Below are 20,687 nucleotides of genomic sequence, written 5' to 3'. Positions count from 1 at the left end.
CTTGAATTCTATTTATATGGAAAATGCTAAACTCACCTCGTGAGTTTTTAATTCTCACCTCGTGAGTTTCTAATATTCACCTCGTGAGCTCGATACGTCATTGCGTTCGTCATGGCCACTTGCCCTGGAAGACGTCCATCATCTGCTCACCTCGTGATCCACTTAATGCTCACCTCGTGAGTTCTGACAATTTTGGGGTTTCGCGCCCCGAACTTTAGAAATTCATAACTTTCGCATACGAACTCCGTTTTCGACATTCTTTATATCCACGCGTATGTAAAAACAAGATCTACAACTTTCATTTAGACTTCGTTGGCTAATTTTGACTTTAATTTTAATATATTATTAATATATTATTTTTAGTAGGCCGGGACAGGAAAACTCCGTTCAAAATTCATAACTCCTTCATCTGAACTCCGTTTTCGTCTGTCTTTTTATCGTTGGACTACTATTGATGAGATATTCAATTCTCATTTAGAAAGTTTTGGCTAAATATCACTCGACCTCAATCTCGAGTTTTGGGCTGCATACTGCTAATGCTGAAACTTCGAAAAATCATAACTTCCTCATACGAAGTCAGATTTGAACGTTCTTTTTATGCACGCTCTCGATTTAATGAACTCTACGACTTTCATTTAGATCACTAAGGCCAAATATTACTCTAACGTAAATTCACTATTTACGTCGCGCTGTGTCGTGCTGGTTCTGTCGCGAAACTTCGACAAGTCATAACTTCTTCGTTATAACTCGGATTTCGGCGTTCTTTATATGCACGGAAACCTTGTGACATATACTATAACTTAGTTAAGATTAATCCTTCTAAATAATCTTCCATAAAAAAGTCATTTTTGATGCTTATCGTCTCTAATTGACTAGCCCTGATCTACGGGCGTTACATATATGACTTTAGGACCTTTTCAAATACGTCTTCAAGAATATCATGCTAAAGGTTCAAAGAGACATCCTCGTAGATTCCAATATTCTTGGTTCAACATTTTCCCTAATTGGTTAGAGTATTCTCCAACAACACATGCTTCTTATTGTTTTATTTGTTATATATTTAATGATAAGCCAAGTGTGTGCAATGGTTACGATGCATTTACTGTTAAAGGATTTGACAATTGGAAAAAAAGTTAATGATGGGAAAAAGTTTGCATTCTTGAAGCACTTAGGTTGTTCACAACATAGAAATGCTATTACATTTGCTGAAAACTTGATGAATCAAGCAACACACATTGAAAATATCATAGTGAAGCAAAATGAAGCACAAATACTGAAGAATCGTTTACGATTAAAAGCTTCAATTGACACAGTTCGTTGGTTGACATTCCAAGCTTGTGCTTTACGAGGCCATGATGAAACGCCTAATTCCAAAAATCGAGGTAATTTTCTTCAACTACTAAAACTTCTAGCACCTTATAATGATGAAGTTGCAAATGTTACATTAGAGAATGCTCCTTATAATTCAAAGTATACTTCTGGAGATATTCAAAAAGAAATTCTTAGTATTATTGCAAATAAAGTTCGGAAGCATATTCGTAGTGAAGTCGGGGATTCATACTTTTGTGTCATGGTTGATGAGTCACGAGATGAGTCTAAAAAAGAGCAAATGGCCATAGTTTTGAGATTTGTTGATGCAGAAGGGATCATACAGTAAAGGTTCCTGGATTTGGTTCATGTTAGGGACACCTTATCATTAACCTTGAAAACAAATATGTGGACCCAACTTTTGCACTATCAGTTTGATGTTAGTAAAATTTGTGGCCAAGGTTATGATGGTGCTAGTAATATGAGAGGGGAATGGAATGGATTGCAGGCACTTGTTCTTAAGGATTGTCCTTATGCGTATTATGTTCACTGCTTTGCTCACAGATTACAACTAGCATTGGTGGCTGCTTCAAGGGAAATTATTCCTATACACCAATTTTTTACAAGCTTAATTTTTATAATTAATGTAGTTTGTGCTTCTAGTAAACGACATGATGAGTTACAAAAGGCAAAGGCAACTGAGATTGAACATTTATTGGAACTTGGTGAAATCGAATCAGGTAAAGGATTGAATCAAGTGGGACATTAAGAAGAGCTGGTGATACACGTTAGGGTTCTCATTTTCGTTCAATTTGCAGTTTGCTTAACATGTTTGATTGTACTCGTGTTGTTCTCTAAGGAATAATTGATGATGTATCTACTACTTATTCTCAACGCGGAGATGCTGATGCAGCTTACTGTTTCCTGAAATCATTTGAGTTTGTTTTTATTCTTCACTTGATGAAAGAAGTAATGGTAAAAACTAATATACTTTCTCAAGCTCTATAAAAGAAATCCCAAGATATTCTTAATGTCATGGAGTTAGTTTCAGCAACAAAGGAGAGTCTAAATGATTTCAGGAACAATGGATGGGATTCTTTATTTGCACAGGTAAAGTTATTTTGTGAGAAAAATCAAGTAGATATGCCGGATGGGAAAGCTCCATATACTTCTACTTGATACCGGCCTCAAAAAACGATAATCATGTTACTTTTGAACATTTTTATCGAGTAGATTTGTTTACATCTACATTGGACAAACGATTACATGAGTTGAATAATAGATTCAATGATCAAGCGATGGAGTTGTTAAGTCTTAGTTCTACTTTAGTTTCAAAAGAACACCCTAAAGTGATTAACATTGATCATATTTGTCTTCTCGTTGAAAAGTATTATCCTAAAGATTTTACGGAGTAAGAGAGAATTCAATTACGATATCAATTGGAGATTTTTAATATCGATATGATAAAGAATCCCAAGCTAAGTGGTGTATCAACTATTGCTGACCTATGTAAGGGTCTTGTAGAAACTCAGAAACGTGAGACATATTATTTGCTTGATAGAGTGGTTCGGTTAATCTTAACACTTCCGGTTTCTACCGCAACAACAGAGAGAGGCTTTTCAGCAATGAAAATATTCAAGAACCGCCTTCGCAATAAGATGTCAGATGATTTTCTCGCAAACAACTTGGTGGTTTACATAGAAAGAGAAATTGCTAAAAACATTGATACGAAATCAGTAATTGATGAATTTAAAGACCTTAAAGGTCGTCAGGCTGAGTTGTAATTCTTCTTTTAGGTATTTTTGGTGTTTAGTTGCTGAAAAATAATTTGGTTTTTTTATGTATAAGAACCGTAATTATAGGTATTTTGGTGTTTAATTGCTGGAAAAAAAAAATGGTTATTTTATGTGTAAAAACGTTAAATTTAGTTTTCTACTACTTTCGGCCCCCCAAATGAATCGTTCAAGCTCCGCCCCTGATGCAATGATAAAGAAAACCCACTATCCATAGAACAGACACTTATAGCTCTTACCTTCAGTCACTTGACGCCTCATATCATTCATTGACAGAAGCAAACCAGGAATCACCTCAACAGATCATGGACATGTCGGACGGTCAAGCCAACCCAAGAAGCCACAGTTGTTTCTTTGTTTCTTGTACCCCCACAACACCAAAACCTGCAACCAGGAGTGTCGATCCATGAAGTCATCACAATCGTTGGCTTACTACAACTGCATATCTTCAAGTATCAGGGATAGGGGAGAAGAAATGATGGGGTTATTAGTTATTATAGCACAGAGTGAAGTGAATGGTGATGTGATTTACAAAATTACCCCTCTAATTGCCCAACGGTTGCCAATGGATGGAGAAAAAGAGACGAGGTTACATTCAGATGACCAATGGTGTTATCAATACCATTAATAAGGACCATTGGTGTTATTTAGTTAATAGTAGGACCAAAAGTGTTATTTCGTACAAACCACATGGACCAAGACTGTAATTTACTCATGATTTTATCAACCACAACGGTATCAACTTAGAAGGAAATACTTTTTTGTTGTATGGAAAGAAAATCGAATCAATATCATAACGAATGACCAACAATTCGAAAGAAGTCAAAAAAACACATTGCATTAATGAGAGAAGTATGTAAAAATATAGCCTTGGCGCTCTTATAAATAGACATAGAAATAGATGATCCAACGACTCTTTAACGAAGAAAAAATTATGACTGGTATGCACAGTTAAATGTTATGTCGGAAACGAACAAAACATGAATTCTCACAAGATAAAAAGTGGTGCACCAACAATTATGGAGTTGTATCAAGTGGGGACAATAAATTAAACATGTGAGTTTATTAGAGTTGTTTTTTATCAACAAAGCATTCTCACAAGTTATAAACTCTGATATGTTCACAATCACTGTGGTTATTCTCTTAAAGCCTGAAAAAATTTAGTTGTTTGATGACATAACACAGATTAATACCTCCCAATGTGATATTTTAATTAATAATTCTAAAATTTAACGTAGTAGATAGGTTTTCTTTTTCTTAAGCAAAAAGAATAACCTAACAAGAGATCAACAGAACCCCAACAATTTACAAATTCGGTCTATTTAAATCCAAAATGATGAGGGAAGTACGTCAAAGCATAATGATGATCCAAGATAGTTAATGTTATCTAGTAATAAACTGGAGAAACTTGATGGCGTCACATTTGAAAGCCTTTTAAACCAAAGCTCTTGTATATAAAAAAAGAATTACCATTTTCATATAAACTTAAAGTACAAGTACACGTATGACTCCTTCCTGCCTTTTCTACCTTCACTTTGTCTACCCTTACGTAAGGTTAAAAAACATCGAGTGCAGTACGCTGTATCTTTTTTTTTTCTTTTTACAATCATAATATCTTTATGATTTTTTTAATAATTCACAAAGTCACACACGCTCAAATTTATGTACTACTTTCTTCCAATATAAGCTGCCAATTTTGATAAGTCCGGGATCCAAAACGACAATTCAGAAGAACCAGTAACAAACATTAGACTACCAGGAGCCCATTTTATTACCGGGGGGTTGTTTTCGGTGCTCAGCCAACTAGCCACCTGTAAATTACCGTAAAATTAAGTCTCATTAACTGTATGTTTCCAATGTGGACTGAACTCCTTCTTAAATACTAGTGTAACAGGTTTGGGTCTGATTTATATCTCATATGATGCTAGCCTTCTAGACTATTGGCTCTAGGTTAATTGAAGTGAAAGTGCACCAATATTAATATACCATTTTCGTAAGTTTGAAAAACAATTTTAACCATCATGTTGGGTTTAGCTCTTAAAATAACCATTTTACGTATAAATATTCCACAATTTTTGCAAGTGTCGCGGTTTCCCAAGTATTGTTTTTTTTTTGGGGATTTGTGTGAATAAAATGGTTTTTTATGGGATGAAGTGCTAAAATGACCAAAATAGGTGCTTAGTCTAACGACCATTTTTTGAACATTTATCACAAAATAACCGTCCATTTTAATTATTAAAAAATTTAAAAAAATTTAAAAAAAAAAAAAAAAAAAAAAAGACTTGCCGAAAATACTTTATGAATGATTCCCACTTCCCGCCACGAAACAAACTTTTTAGCAAAATCCCTTTTTTTTTGTGAAATTCATTTTTCTTTGATGATTTTTTCTGGCGGAAATTACCTTTTTTGCAGATATCTCATTTGTTTCTGAAATTCCTTTTTTTGCTCAATTCTAGTGGTAGACCATTCATGAGGTACTTTCGCAAAAAACAAAAAGTAATTTTGCAAAATCCTTTTTCTTGTAAAATTGATGGTTAGTTTGTGATAATTATTCAAAAGGTGCTCGATCACCTCCCGGTTGGTCATTTTAGTGATTATCCTTTTTTTTTAATATTTACGTTGTATACTCTTGTTAATAAAGATGATGAGTGTCCAAAACCCCCCAATAAACTACTTTTTTGTTTTATCAATTCTGAATTTTATGAAATTCCAGGAGATGGTTTTGCATTAAGTTAGGGCATAAAACCACGGTTTAATCATGGCAACGAGATAACACAGAATCCTGGACTGCAGCAATATGAAGTCTGAATTATACTTTTCCTTTCTAAGCTCAATTTTTTATATTATTATTATTTTCAAATTATGGGAGAGTGTGGAGAGAAGGTGCAATTTTTAAAAGAGTTAGTGAGTCATACTTCTTTGCCACTCCGAATGCTCCAAGCATAGACACTACCATCACCTGAACCTGCAAAACCAACAGTCTGATTAGTCCCTCCGACCTTGTAAAGTACAAGACATAACAAAATAGGTTGTACTGTGTTTGACATACAGTGGAACGGGATTGATGTTAGTAGGACAAAAGTAGCAATTTTTTGTCACACCTAAAAAAAGTGGAACAAGGTGGGGCATGGATTCGTTCTCGGTCTCTCATTTGTACAAAAGACGTAAATACCCTTCTCATCCTCATCATCAAAAATAGCCCTAGAAAACTTGTCTAATCCCGTCCAGTCTAGTCCCATTTAACAAACACAGCCGAAGGCTGTGTTTGTTATACATGGGACATGGGACTGGACGAGACAGTCTTTCTAGTGCTATTTCCGATAATGAGAATGAGAAGGGCATTTACGTCTTTTGCACAAACGAGAGATCGAGAACAAATCCATGTCCAATCTTGTTCCACTTTTTTTGGGTGTGTGACAAAAAATTGCAACTTTTGTCCTTCTAACATCAATCCCAGTACACTACATGTCATGTCAAACACAGTACAACCTGTTTTGTCCTGTCTAGTCCTTATGTAACAAAAGGGATGCTCTTGTAGAACTTCTGAACTACCTGATATAACAAACATTCCCTCGGGACTAAAAGAGGCCTCCAAGGTGGAATCACTTGACACAGGCTTTACATTATACGTGCCCAACTGCACAAAATATAAAAAATCTCATCAGTAAAACATCCACAATAGTTATAACTAGAAAGTGAAATAATCAATAACATTTCGATATAGTAAAGATACTCACAAGTGTGCCACGAAAAGAATCAAGCACATGAATCCGGCCATCTTTAGTTGTCAAAAGCATAAGTCTACCATCATTACTAAATTTCACAACATTTGCATCAGATACATCTCCACCAACAGAGAATATTTCATAAGGACCCTTCAAGAGACAAAAACTTAAGTCAATTACTCATCACTTCAAAATTTTAATTTCACAAAACAAAATACAACTTCCAATTATTAACCTTTTCATAGTTCCGAGAATCAAACATCCTTATAGATCCTCCAAAAGCAACTGCAAATACAAGCCCTTGATCATCATAAGCTGTAGCTGGTCTTCCTTTCACACGTAAAAGTCCCTAAATCCAAATCTTTAATCAGCATCAATCACATACATACATATATACATACATACATACATATACATTAAGACAACCTGACATTTATCAGCTCTTTGATCCCAAAGAAGAACAGTTCTATCAAGAGAGCCAGATATAAAACATTCTGTTCGAGCACATAAACTAAGAGATACAACCCTGGAAGAAACACCAACACAAAATATTGAGTAATATAATAAAAAAATTACATGAAAATAAAATGGCATACCTGTCATGATGACCTTTAAAGTAGCGCAAATATTTGTTGTCATGCAAGGAAAGAAGGCGTAAAGATTCTGCATTAGCGAATGAAATAAAGATAAATACTAGTAATTAGTAAATTGCACACCTGTAAAAACAATAATGATATAGAAATTATAGATATACTAACCATCCCATCCATTCTTAGAGGAGTATATAACAGTTGTGGGGTGTGAAGTGAAGGAAACTAGGTCAACACCATATTTTTTGCTATTGATTGTCTTTAAACATCTGTGAATGAGAGATTATTCAATGCAAATAAAAGAAACAGAAAATCAAGAAAGTTTATAGACATAAAACATATGACATACGTTGCATTAGATACATCATAGAGGCGAATGGATTCATCATCACTAGCAGTCACCAAATAATTTGATGTCCTGTGAAAATCCATTGAACTTATTCTACCATTCTGCAAGAAATGAAGGTTTTGTTTCAGTGTTTTGCTTAAAGGACATGAAAAAATGTAGTGCAAGTTTATGACCATAAATGAACTTATGTATCGAGAAAGTGTCATGGAAAACAGAAGCTACATACAACAATCATGATAACAAAAATGAAAACCACATTAAGCACACCTCAAAAGCAATAACCAGTTTCCTATATGAGTCTCAGCATGGCAACAGAAAAAAAGAATATGGAAAACAACGCATATAAACTTCAATTGCAATACAAATTCAGGAGGTTGAAAATGCATTCATTGATATGATTATATTGAACACAGTAATATGATAACACAGTTGCTGATATATGATAATATAGATGAAGATATGGTAGGTGTTTTTGCAATAGAAGTTTGACCCCCCCCCCCCCCCAAACACACACACACAGACACACAATTTTGTGTGAATTTCAACTACATGTTGCAGATGAAATGAAGCAGGCATTGAGCTATATATAGGTCTCAGTTATGGCATTGATTACGAATTGTAAATTAGTAAGGGCTCCAATCTCAACGCTATAATACTACATTCGTCGGAAAAGGCAAATTGCGTGAATTAACCATAGTTTTTTAGTTAGAAATGAAATCTATAGGGAGAGAGGTGTACATAATCACGGAAGGCCATGCCTACTTCCATGCTCTGAATGATTTCTTCTGTGAGCTCCAATGATACCTTGTCTTCTCCATCTGTTTGTCCACCTACACACAATACGAAGACGATCATACAACCCATTCCATCATCATTTCATCAACTAGACACTACTATCATGTTCAAGTTCAAACAAATTCGATTAAATTACTCACCTGCCATGGACAAGCTTCTTATGGAAAAGCGATCGGAATACCTCTATTCTCGACCTGAATTTTCTCAAAACATATAACGACGTCTTCAATTTTCGAAAACGAGGGCTATAGACGGAACAAGGGTTTTATCCGCCGGATTCCACCGTGTCGCCGTCGTTTGACGTCTCCTCCGTGGTTTGGAAAAAGTAGATGGGTCAAGTCGATAGCTTCATTTCTTGATTCAGATAGTTAAGGCTTCAGCCCATGTAAAATGTAGCCCAATAAAGTCTAAGAATTCACACTCTGTATAATGACCATAAGTGTGACTATTTTTATTGTTATTGACAACAAGATAATAAATGCATGTAAAATTTCTAGCAATGGTATTATATTAATTTTCATAAATTTCCAATACATTACAAAATGGGAATTGACATAGAACTCAAAGAGAATGAAAGAAAACATTCTGGTTGATTGGTTTGATTCGTCTCATTTTTGATTTTGCTTTGTAAATTCCAACATTTCTTATACGAGACCTACAAATGATAGAAAATAAATCAAACCAAATCGATTTTTCAAGTTGAAGTAACAAACTTGGGTGGAAAATCTTAATTTGACAACTTTCTTCTTGATCACCCTCTTTTGGAGAAAATCCCACTAAGTAATGGAATTAGGGTCTTCTTTTTAGCTTTCTTGGTCTTTAAGGGGGAAGGATTTATCTCTTGCATTTTTGGCACTTCAACAATCACTTTGGTTGGTGGAGAATCATCAAACTTAACCAAATTGTTTTGTTTGGATTCAAACAAATGTTGATCATCATGTGGTTCATTTTTGACATTTGTCGATGGTTTCATAGGAGTTGGTATTAGGTTTTCCATGAATTTGATCTCTTCTGTTTCAAGGTTAATGGGTGTTTGATAATTTGGATTGGATCCTCTTGTTGACTTTAGTTGGTCGAGTTCTGATTTTGTCTCTTCAAGTTGTTGTTTAAGCGATGTAAGATAACAAGTCATTAAATTTGGCTCGTCTTTTGCCTTTTCTAAGGTTTGTTTTACTTCTCCGAGTCCGACTTTTGTTCGTTGTTGGTTGTTTTCCCTTTCTACACTTTCCATCTATAAAAAAAATTATTATTCACAGCAATTATAACTTCCCAATTCAATGAATCATATAATGATCTGGCCAAGATACATTACTAATTCAAGTAAAATAAGTTTTGTACTATAAAAACAATTACATATCCAAGGATTAATTGTACTTACAGGTTTGCAAGTTACAATGTCAACCATTTTTTACTTGTTAACTTAACCTTTGGCAGATCAAGAAAATGATTTTATACAAGTCTTGTATTTATATTACACCCATATTTGTTTAAAAATGATATATAAAATGTCGACCTTTTGCTATTATGCAATAGTGAGCACAAAATAATCAAATAAAGTAAAATGACAAAAGATGTTTTTGAAGTACTTCAACAAATTACGTAGTTTAAGAAACATAATGCACAATTAGAATAAAAATACGAGAAAAAAAAACATATTTTTTTAATTTAGGGAACAAGAGTACCTCTTTGAGTTTGTGGGCGTAAACCTCGCCGACTAAAACCTTTTCTCCAAACAAAGAAACAGCCTCTTTTACTGAATTGAATGGTTTTCGTGTATCAATTTCCACCCTCCCTCTCACCACTAATCCCTCCTTCATGTCCATCTTCTGAAACTCAAGTTTTAGTGTTGTATAAACCTTAAAACAACATGCATGCAAAACACACAATACAAGATGTTTCATAAAATCAATGAGATAGTGAGAGACTTATAAGAGAGAAAAAAGATTAAATTAACTATGAGCATTTCTTGGCTTCCACTACACTAGAATTCTGTTAATTGAAGTTGATGTTTTTGTTTTTGGTTGTTGCACCATCTTATTCTTACTAATCATTTATATAATAATGTGATATAACTAAAATGTAACACATTTGAAAGGGAAATCAGACCCCCCTAATCTGTCCACCAGCTTGGTCCTTGGTCATTTATTTTTAATAATAATTATTATATGATACTTTTATATTAAAATAATCATCAGCGATAAAGTATATTGAAATAATTATTAATAAGAAATTATATTAAAATAATCGAAATAATAGTATATTTTATTTTAATTTTCTGGATTTCAGTTTTTAGCATAAGATTTTTTATTTGTAATACAACGTGTGTTTTTATAGATACTCAACATGGTATATTGCACAACGATAATGAAATGTAAATAGATTTTTATAGGGAAAAATAATACAATACATTATCATTATAAACAAAAATAAAAATATATATTAAATAGTCTATATTTGTTGCAAAATGAGCATATATAGTTATTTATAGCATTTCTAATAGGAACTTTTAATATCTTATTATGTTATAAACTAGTATATTATAAGATTAACAAATCAAAATAACATAAAAAAAAGTATTACATTCCTAATGTATTGTTAAATTTTTTAATTCAAATTAATTTCCAAATTTTATTATTCCTTAATGGAAAATTAAAAGTTTAAGCTCTTTAAAATATGAGATTTATATCAAATGAAATAAAAATAATAATAATAATAATAATAATAATAATAATAATAATAATAATAATAAATACTAAGAAAATGACATGTTATGCTTAAAAATATGACATTTAACATATTTAGGTTTCATGATAGATAGATTATTGTTAACTTTTTATATTAATTAATTATTACCATTTGTATGGTTGTAAATAAACCAAACATTTGATGAACCATTAGACAAAACGTTTGTTTATGTTTGTTTGTTATATAAACAAACAAACATGAACATGACTTTTTGTTTGTTTCGTTAAACAAACAAACATAAACAATGTTCTCGTTCGTTCAGTTATGTCCGTAAACGTTCGTTTATATTTGTTTGTAAACGTTCATTTACTTTTGTTCGAGAATATATTTGGATTAAGATCATATTTCATCTTTATATTTGAGGTCTTTCATGATTTTGGATGTTTTGTATTCTAGGATTTACATATAACTCTTTTAATTATGTATGATTACATGTTTGAATATTTATGTTATTTGTGTTTGTTTATGCTTGTTTGTTTATATTTGTTTGACATCTTAATAAACAAACATAAACAGTGTAATTTTTAAACAAACAAATACAAACAAGAAAATATGTTTGTTTATTGTTCGTGTTCGTTTGTTAGTTTGGTTAAATTTAAACAAACAACAAGAACAAGTTTTGTTTGTGTTCGTTTGGTTTGTTTACATCCCTAACCATTTGAACTTGTATTTATCGATGATAGTTTGAAGAAGAAAGCAATGGAGAATCAAGCATCGGGTTAAAGAGGATGTTCGAAGGGAGTCTGAAAGGCATTAAAAAACATTCTTTCAATAAGGCGAAATCATGACACATGTATTAAAAAACGATGAAGAAAGAGCAATGATCACCCTCGAGAGAGTCGAAAGAAATATAACTTTGAAAATCCATATAATGGTGCTCGGGTTGGTAAGCCCCATAATTGGTGCCCAAATGTGTGAACCTCCATAGAATGGTGCTTATGGTGTTATACCCAATGATTGGTAGATAAAGGTATAAACCTCCATATAATTGTTCTTAGGGTGTTATTCTATATGATTGGTGCCTAAAGGTGTAGATCTCCATAAAATTATGATCGGGGTGTTATTCCTTATGATTGGTTCCTAGTGGCATGGAGTTCCTTAAAATGGTGTTTGGAGTGTTATCCCCCATGATTGGTGCCTAGAGGTGTGAACCTCCATAAAATGGCGTATGGGTGTGTACTCCCCAATTGTTTACACTACATGGAAATCTTATGTGTTGCTGATGTTAGGAGAGATATAGGCCGCTGGGAGTAAGGATGACTTCAATGCCAAGAAAAACAGTGAAGATATCCAAGATATTTGATAGAGAAACGAGTGACACGTGTAGTAAGGAAGTGGGTGAGAAAGGCAAGATTATTGCTGGTGATAACTGTTGAGTTTTGGTCCTAAGAACATCCTATGTGCTCATACAAACCCTAATGCTTGGATCTAGGTTTCTCTATTGTACATGCAAGTTATCCAAGACTATAAACCCTAATTCTAGCATTCAAGTAATCATATTAACATGAGAATAGGTTTAAGATGTTACCTTGATTGTTATATAGCAATAAAAATCTCAAATCTCCTTGTATTGACTTTAGAAAGCTTAGAGTCACGAATGTCACTCCTCTAATGGTTCACAAACACCATAAGCAAGAGGATGAAGAGGAGAGAGGATGGAGGCTGCCCAAAAACGTCTACAAACCCTAGAGAAGTCTTGTCCACGTTTTTGGGTCATAAGGGATCCATATATATATGAGGCAATTAGGGTCATCTAACAAGGAAACCCTAATTGGATGCTTAAGCCTTAAGCAACCCATGGACTCCTTTAATTAGGGCCTTGGATGATTTCCTTATGGGCTTCCCATATAATTCGTCCACTCCTTAATTTAAGGCAATCCATGGCCCAAATTGCAATTATCTTATAATTACAATTTCAGTCCCTTAATTTTAATTAATCTCTTTTAGTCACAAAACTAATTACCAATTAATTATTGACTAATATTAATTAAAAAATATGATTTCTCCTTTAATATATTATTCCCATAATATATTAATAAATCATATTTAATCATTTCTCTCCATAATTCATCTTATCAAGTTGCTTTGGTGAAGGCAACCCAAAAGGACCATGCACCATCGGGTCAAGTACATACCAAAATAGTTATGGACTTAGAAACTAATCCAACAGTCTCCCACTTGGATAATTCTAATAACTATTCTGCGTATGACTTCAGATCCTGATCTGCAATCGTAGCTTTCCAAAGCCGCTGTCAACTCTGATCCTATCAGATACGCGTGTCCTTAGATAAGGGATCATATATTCCTCCATTCTAGATATCATATGAGACATGATTTCAAATCATTCTCTTTGTACTATATCTCGACTTCCGATTTATGACGACTGACTAATTGAACAAATCAAATTAGCCCTAGCCCGGCCGAGCATTTACGTTTGTCATCACTAAATCATCGAGGGGGCTCAAAGATATCGCTTTTATCCTACCTTGGATAAAAGGAACGGATAAACTTTGATACAATGCTTGCTTGCACTTACTCACCGAATCACACACAACAATATGTTTTATAACACCAAGTTACTAGTGTGTTTACATATTATCAATGTGTAACCGATTTGCAAGATACAACTCACACATCTCGGTTTCAAGAATATAAGATGTTATCGTCTCGCCAATCACTCGTGATACAATTCATGGAGTGATCCAAGTGAGCGTGGGTTTGATCTAATGCTCAAATCATATTCATAAGCACTCATGAACATTGCAGCAAACATTTGCTCATGTCTAATACTCTTTTAGACAATCCACGCACCAATTCACGACAGTCTTCTTTCATATCTACTTCCAACATATGAACGACTGTGGCCCGTTCGAATAATTCGATTATTCTTAATAAATTCAATTATTCTGGAAGTCAAAACATGTAAATGTGAAACACAAGAATAATACTAATCCCATATGGCCTCAAACCTTTGAGTATAAATAAAACTCTTTTTATTTATCACCATATCGATTACTCATTATTTGTCGTTTCGGGTAATCAACTTCTTACTTGAATTATTACACTTGTCCCATGCTCTTAGCATGCACACAATGTTTACCTATGGTTCTTACTTTTGTGAAATAGATCAAATTGAACACATTTCCAATCATTCTTATTTCACAACTCCAAATCTTTTTTCATAAGTGTGGGAATATCAAATTCTTGTTACTTATAATATATGATAGATTCTAACATTCTATGCAATGATCCTTTCGTAATGTCACTGCACCAAAGTCACAAAGACTATTGCCAATGATATTACAAAGTCCTCTATCGGACATTGTTACAAGACAATTCCTTAGATGTGATGTCTCTCACTCAAAGTACATTCCTTTGAACATCCTTTTGCATAAAAGTTTCTAATCTATACATAGATTTTCAATATTCAATTCCCAATATGGACACGCTTCCATATTTTCCATATGACAACTCATTCTTAATAGAATCTTATCTATTCGTAAAGATGTCGGTATGGTCCATCCAATATGGAAACATTTCCATAATTTCCATATGACAACTCATTCTTAATAGAATCTTTTCTATTAATAATAATGTCAATATAGTCCATTCAATACCATGCTTCCAACTACTCACAAGCAACGAATCCTCGTCGAACTTTGGATTGTCCTTTGATAGTTGTTTAATTATTTTAGTCAAAACCGATTCTAGTCCTTTTTCCCTCTAAATGCGATAGACATTTGGAAAATTTTAGAATGGTCAAATATTAAAGCATTTGCAATCGATCCTATACCCGAAGCGTATGAGACACGACGCATAATGTTTTATTTGCTATGTTCTCAAAATTCGAATTGTGAAGAGGAATGTCGTAATCATAATCGGAATTTTAAGAACACACTATGTACCCTTGACTAAATTTATTAACATTTCTCAACCTAATCCTTTAGATTTGAAATGAAGCATAATATTCTCTCCCTTAATTATAGCAAAACAACTTTACAAGCCTAACGACTTTGCAAGGTATAACTCTTGTTTTCTATAATTAATATTGCCAACTTGCAATACGTGCCTTAATAATCATACAATCATAACATTTATGCTCCCACTATCATGATGATTATTATAAAACATAACACTTATGCTCCCACTAGCTTTGACATGTATTCAGAAACAGCTTAACTTTCAGAAAAACAATGTTTATTGAATTTCTTAAGTTCATGTTTCTAATACTTAGTGCTTTGATAATCTTTTATCAAGGCTTAGTGAACTTATACACCTTTGCCTTAGATAGTTCATATGTGTGTCTAAACAATTAAGACTAATTGCCAAACCTCACAATTCAAATCATGGAAAGGGATACCATAACCATAATCGAATTCGAGAATGCAATTTTACAATCACTATCTTCTTAAAATATTTCTTAGTGAAAGCATTTCTTCACAATCATTTTCATGAAGGAGGAAATCTTATGACACTTAGATTTAAACGGTGTATTTGTTCCTATCCGTGTGAATTTGTCAAAAGCAAAGTTTACGACAAATTCAAACTCATATGGATCGAACTTTCTTAATCTCGATTTCTTGCCTTATGGTAGCACAGCTGCCCACCATGTCTTCCAAGTAGTTAAGCAGCTCACCTTTTCTTATCAATGTACTTTCCATTGATCAAGGTCCTTGCCTTTTATGCATTCAAATGAGAACTCACGGGACTCACATGCATAACTAACTTGATTGGATTGGCACAGAAACAAAATAATGTCAACACGATAGGTTGTAAACCTCAACTCGTGTTCTATTGATGATCGATAAGGTTTATTTTATTTGTTCTTGAAACCTTTCAAGACCATTAAGACTCCCACTTACTCCTTGACATATAAGATTCTCTTGTCAATAACCATTTCTTGACAAACAAATATTCAAGAGTTAGTGTAGTTTTTATCAAAACACTTCATAAATTAGTTCAAGTTGGTCTTTGTCTTATCCAAGACATTACAACTTTCCACATTTTGATGAATGTTATAAACCTTTCTAATTCTTATCACTCAATGTCACAATCTTAACTCTAAGACTTGTTTTGGAACGAAGTATGATTGACTTCTTGATTTAACCATTTCTTCAATTCTTGATTCCTCTTCTTAAACATACAATTGTACTAATACTCACTTAGAGGATCAATTGAGATATGGTTCTTAATCATTAAGACCTATCATAAAGCATAAAAGGTACTATCCCTTCTTCTTAGAATGGAGAAACTTTTATCTTTCTGCCTACTTGATTTTTCTTATTCGTTCTGCTATTGATTTAAACTTTTTCAATCAATTCATAATTACAATTAATCTTGTAAGTATAATCATATTTACTAAACCTTTAGTAAATCATGACGAATATCATTGTTACTCTTATGGTGGACTTGATCAACACGCAACTTTGTGTGCTCGATCTCCTAGTCCTTCACTTGACACTTTGTCAATGAATTAGTCTAATTTCCAAATATGAAATTTCTCATTCATCGTGCAACCAAGTTGCATGATTCCAAGTTTCTGTCTAATTGAAACTTGGGCGATGAGAAACTCTCCTTATTTGGTAAATTCTCGACATTTCCACAAATAATATAATTAAGAATCAAATCCATTATTGCTAATAATAGAAACATTCAAACATCAATTTTTCATATACGCCATTGCAAGGATAAATAAATAATATAAAATCAAAATTTATTTTATTGCGGAAAAATTTATCCTTACAATGCAATTCATTGAAAAACTATGCTAATACATCTTTCTTAGCAATCTAATTCTAACTCTAAGTAGCAGCTCGAGAATCTAATCTTCAAGTAATGCGATCGAAATCCATTCCTTCACGGTTAGATTCTGCTCACTTCTTCCCTTAAGCTTCCTCTCTTTTTCTTTGATCCTACAAAACATCAATTGTAATCTTATCACATTGTGTATTAAGAATCTAGAATAGGAGCTTAAAAAAGTTAGTTAATGGATTTTACCTAAAGCAGAGCCATACGTTTTGACTCTCCCATCTCTTAGATCTCTTAGGTAAATAGGGCACCTTCGTCTCCAATGCCCCTTCTCTTGGCAATAAAAGCAAATTGACTCTTTTGGAACAAGACATGGAACCAGTTCAGACATTGCCTTTCTCTTATGATCAAACTTTTCGATCATAGCATGTCTTTCTTTGCCATTGTCTATATCCATAGAGGTCTTGAAGGCAGATTCACCAATTAACTTTGCTTTTCTATTGCACCAAACCATTGTTGATTCAGCAGCAATAAGCATATAGGTGAGATCTATAAGGGTCACGTCGTGGTTCATCATATAGTACTCTCTTACGAACTCACTATACGAGTTAGGAAGTGACTGAAGAACCCAGTCAACATCCATCTCCTCACAGACAATGGATCCCAACATTCTTAACCTATCAATGGGTGACTTCATCCCTAGGACGTGTGCACACACCGACTTTCCTTCTCCATTTCGTCTTTTTGTTCTCATTTAACATATAATAATAGTAAAATACTTCTATCTATTTATGTTTACTTGCCAAAAGGGCTTGAGTGAGCTTGAACTTTTCAAGCCTTTAAACTTGTGGGTTAGGGAGAATAATTGGAGGAGGTGGAGGAAGAGAAGCATGATCTCTTGTTCCTCGATCAAATCATGGAATATCATCTTCATGCGGAATGTTTGTTCCACGGGATTTGGGAAGACCATAGTTGTCATACTTTGACATCTACAAAACGGGAGAAAACAAATTCAAGTTAGTTGATTGATTGAGTCCTTAATAAATCACCCAAATGAGATATTAAGGCTAGGACCCAACACAATACGCTACAACCTAGAAAAGGGATGTCGTAATCTAGTTGCAGAATATTTGAAGGTAAGTGAATGACGATTCACTAATTTCCACCATGAAAAACGAAAAATAAATTTAAGTTTTAAATCTATGAAAACTCCTAGATCCTTTGAGATTCATTGAACTTTTTAATGGCATGTTTAAATCTCGATATGTCCCTCTAGTTTGTGACTGGGATGCCGAGGATCACAAAGCGGGTGTGAATAACCATGCAAACTTACATGGTGCCCTCACATGTTACAGTCACCTATTCGATGTGCCGATAAACCACACACGCTCCACCGAACTATTACAAACATTGAGTCACCCTTTGCTACCTTTGCTTATAACCATTTAGTGTGCCGGTTAACCACACACGCTCCACTAACGTCTTCGCAAGGGCACAAAGTGTAATTTCATGGAATTGCATCAATTCACTTTTGCCTAAGTAACTAAGATTGGGAATTTGTAAAACATTTAGTTACTTTTGTACTTCATTATACTTATAATGGAAGGTTTTGTCCTATCCTACCTGTTCGGCTAACGACCCTCCACTAGTCAAGAGTGCGGTGGGTAAGAGTAGATACCCATTCAATCGCCATTTTATAGGCAATTTCCTTAAACAACCCTTATAGACCAGCTTCGTGAATGAGGTCTACTAACGGTAAGACTGACTTTTACTCATACATATATATAATGTTAGACTTTTAATGTTATATATAGTATAGGGTGTATTTTACACTTTTAAAATGCTAGGATGTCAAATTTAACAATTATACTTTTAATTCAATTAAATTGTAAACCTAAACTTTTATGGATTTATTAAACCTCTTTTAATTATACACCTTAATTAATTAATAAAACCATAAAGGTGTGATTTGAACTTTTCAAAACAATACCAGGCTTTTAGAATTTAACATTCCTAAATTAAACCTTTTAATCAACTTTTAAATTCCAAAACTTGAGGGCAAGTTTTGAAACATTTCAAAACATTTAGGTTTAGAATTTAAATATACATCAAAATTAAACTTTTAATCAAAATTTAAATTCCAAAACTTGAGAGCAAATTTTGAAACCTTTTCAAAACATTAGGGTTTCAACTATTTAAATTTCAAAACTAAACTTTTGAGTTTAAATTTAAACTATAAAACCTAAAGGGGAAAAATTGAAACTTTTCATAACACAAAGATCAAATAACAAATAATATAAATTAAACAATTAATTTCATCATTATCTATATTTGACCTAATTTTCAATTTCTTGCAAAATAAGTTACCCAATTAATACAAATAATCCAATCTTTATCATATAAGGAAGTTATTATCGAATCAATTGGTAATTATCTTGTGTTTTGGCAAGGATATTCTTTAAGAAACAATAAAATTCGTATTTTATAGGTTTGAAACGAATATGGTAATTATCCTTAAGCAAAACAGCAACAAAATCCGAAATTTCCTCTGTCTGACGCTTCGACTCGCCGAGTCAGGTCGAACAGTAAGCCAGAATTTGATTTTCAGCTACATAATGCATCAATACAATAGAAACCAATCAAGGCTCTGATACCACTGATGGGTTTTGGCTATAAGAACATCCTATGTGCTCATACAAACCCTAATGTTTGGATCTAGGTTTCTCTATTGTACATGCAATTTATCCAAGACTATAAACCCTAGATCTAGCATATGATAATCAATATAACATATAATTAGGGTTTAGATCATACCTTGATTGTTATGTAGCAATAACAATCTCAAATCCTCCTTGTATTGACTTTAGAAAGCTTAGAGTCACAAATGTCACTCCTCTAATGGTTCACAAACACCAAGAGCAAGAGGATGAAGAGAAGAAGAGAAGGAGGCTCTCAAAAACGTGTGGAAACCCTAGACCATTAGTTCACCACGTTTTTGAAGCATAAGGGTTCTATATATAGCGAGGCTATTAGGGTTATCTAACAAGGAAACCCTAATTTGGATGCTTAAGCCCTAAGCAACCCATGGACTCCTTTCCTTAAAGGCCTTGGACGATTTCCAATGGGTTTCCCCATAGAATTCGTCCAACCTTATAATATAAGGCAATCCATAGCCTAATTGCAATTATCTTATAATTACAATTCCAGTCCCTTAAGTTTAATTAATCTCTTTTAGCCACAAACTTAATTCTTATTAATTCTTGACTAATATTAATTAAACAATATGATTTCTCCTTTAATATATTATTCTCATAATATATTAATAAATCATATTTAATCCTTTCTCTCCATAATTCATCCTATCAAGTTGCTTTGGTGAAGGCAACCCAAAAGGACCATGCACCATCGGGTCAAGTACATACCAAAATAGTTATGGACTTAGACACTAATCCAACAGTAAATGTGCGTCGTCTATAGACGACGTGCAAAAGCGTGTCGCCTCTCATTATGACAGGGCCTTCCTTTACATGCATTTGCGCGTCGTCTGAGCGTTTTACGACACACATTGCGCGTTGTAAAAGGCTGTTTTTCTAGTAGTTCTCGTCGAGTCCAGCCGATAGCATTTGCCACTATA

General features: G+C 33.4%; 4 protein-coding genes across 4 annotated transcripts; 2 read left to right on the top strand and 2 right to left on the bottom strand.

Annotated features, from left to right (window-relative positions):
- The first annotated feature begins 1,093 nt into the window (after positions 1 to 1,093).
- LOC145089757 (uncharacterized) lies at positions 1,094 to 1,657 on the top strand. Its single transcript, XM_079028154.1, has one exon. It carries the CDS (start codon positions 1,094 to 1,096, stop codon positions 1,655 to 1,657), a length of 564 nt encoding a protein of 187 aa, XP_078884280.1.
- A 57-nt stretch (positions 1,658 to 1,714) lies between these two features.
- LOC145089756 (uncharacterized) lies at positions 1,715 to 3,092 on the top strand. The gene is made up of 4 exons (XM_079028153.1): positions 1,715 to 2,048; positions 2,168 to 2,277; positions 2,320 to 2,418; positions 2,778 to 3,092. The coding sequence occupies exons 1-4, from the start codon at positions 1,715 to 1,717 to the stop codon at positions 3,090 to 3,092; spliced, it is 858 nt and encodes a 285-aa protein (XP_078884279.1).
- Positions 3,093 to 4,549: 1,457 nt separating this feature from the next.
- On the bottom strand, positions 4,550 to 8,902 carry LOC145087308 (Transducin/WD40 repeat-like superfamily protein). Its single transcript, XM_079025245.1, has 11 exons — positions 8,701 to 8,902; positions 8,504 to 8,595; positions 7,766 to 7,866; positions 7,585 to 7,685; positions 7,423 to 7,489; positions 7,253 to 7,352; positions 7,062 to 7,175; positions 6,839 to 6,976; positions 6,654 to 6,738; positions 6,017 to 6,066; positions 4,550 to 4,912 (listed from the first exon to the last, which is right to left on the bottom strand). Exons 1-11 carry the CDS (start codon positions 8,705 to 8,707, stop codon positions 4,769 to 4,771), a joined length of 999 nt encoding a protein of 332 aa, XP_078881371.1. The 5' UTR covers positions 8,708 to 8,902; the 3' UTR covers positions 4,550 to 4,768.
- A 143-nt stretch (positions 8,903 to 9,045) lies between these two features.
- LOC145087309 (WEB family protein At1g75720-like) lies at positions 9,046 to 10,443 on the bottom strand. The gene is made up of 2 exons (XM_079025246.1): positions 10,243 to 10,443; positions 9,046 to 9,791 (listed from the first exon to the last, which is right to left on the bottom strand). The coding sequence occupies exons 1-2, from the start codon at positions 10,381 to 10,383 to the stop codon at positions 9,312 to 9,314; spliced, it is 621 nt and encodes a 206-aa protein (XP_078881372.1). The 5' UTR covers positions 10,384 to 10,443; the 3' UTR covers positions 9,046 to 9,311.
- Between the last annotated feature and the right edge of the window lie 10,244 nt (positions 10,444 to 20,687).

This window comes from Lactuca serriola, chromosome 2 (assembly GCF_051521515.1).
Source record: "Lactuca serriola cultivar US96UC23 chromosome 2, Lser_US96UC23_V15, whole genome shotgun sequence".
Lineage (NCBI taxonomy): Eukaryota > Viridiplantae > Streptophyta > Magnoliopsida > Asterales > Asteraceae > Lactuca > Lactuca serriola.
Note: the sequence above shows the minus strand (reverse complement) of the source record. Positions and strands in the feature narration are given on the sequence as shown.

Excerpts from the sequence above, each read along its gene's own strand:
- LOC145089757 (XM_079028154.1), top strand. The coding sequence starts at position 1,094 with ATGCATTTACTGTTAAAGGATTTGACAATTGGAAAAAAAGTTAATGAT.
- LOC145089756 (XM_079028153.1), top strand. The coding sequence starts at position 1,715 with ATGTGGACCCAACTTTTGCACTATCAGTTTGATGTTAGTAAAATTTGT. Across the intron at positions 2,049-2,167 it reads ACTTGGTGAAATCGAATCAG|GAATAATTGATGATGTATCT; the intron begins GTAAAGGATTGA and ends TTGTTCTCTAAG. Across the intron at positions 2,419-2,777 it reads GGGATTCTTTATTTGCACAG|AATCCCAAGCTAAGTGGTGT; the intron begins GTAAAGTTATTT and ends GATATGATAAAG.
- LOC145087308 (XM_079025245.1), bottom strand. Across the intron at positions 7,867-8,503 it reads GCATGGCCTTCCGTGATTAT|AATGGTAGAATAAGTTCAAT; the intron begins GTACACCTCTCT and ends CATTTCTTGCAG. Across the intron at positions 7,686-7,765 it reads TATGATGTATCTAATGCAAC|ATGTTTAAAGACAATCAATA; the intron begins GTATGTCATATG and ends TCTCATTCACAG.
- LOC145087309 (XM_079025246.1), bottom strand. The coding sequence starts at position 10,383 with ATGGACATGAAGGAGGGATTAGTGGTGAGAGGGAGGGTGGAAATTGAT. Across the intron at positions 9,792-10,242 it reads ACGCCCACAAACTCAAAGAG|ATGGAAAGTGTAGAAAGGGA; the intron begins GTACTCTTGTTC and ends TTTTTTTTATAG.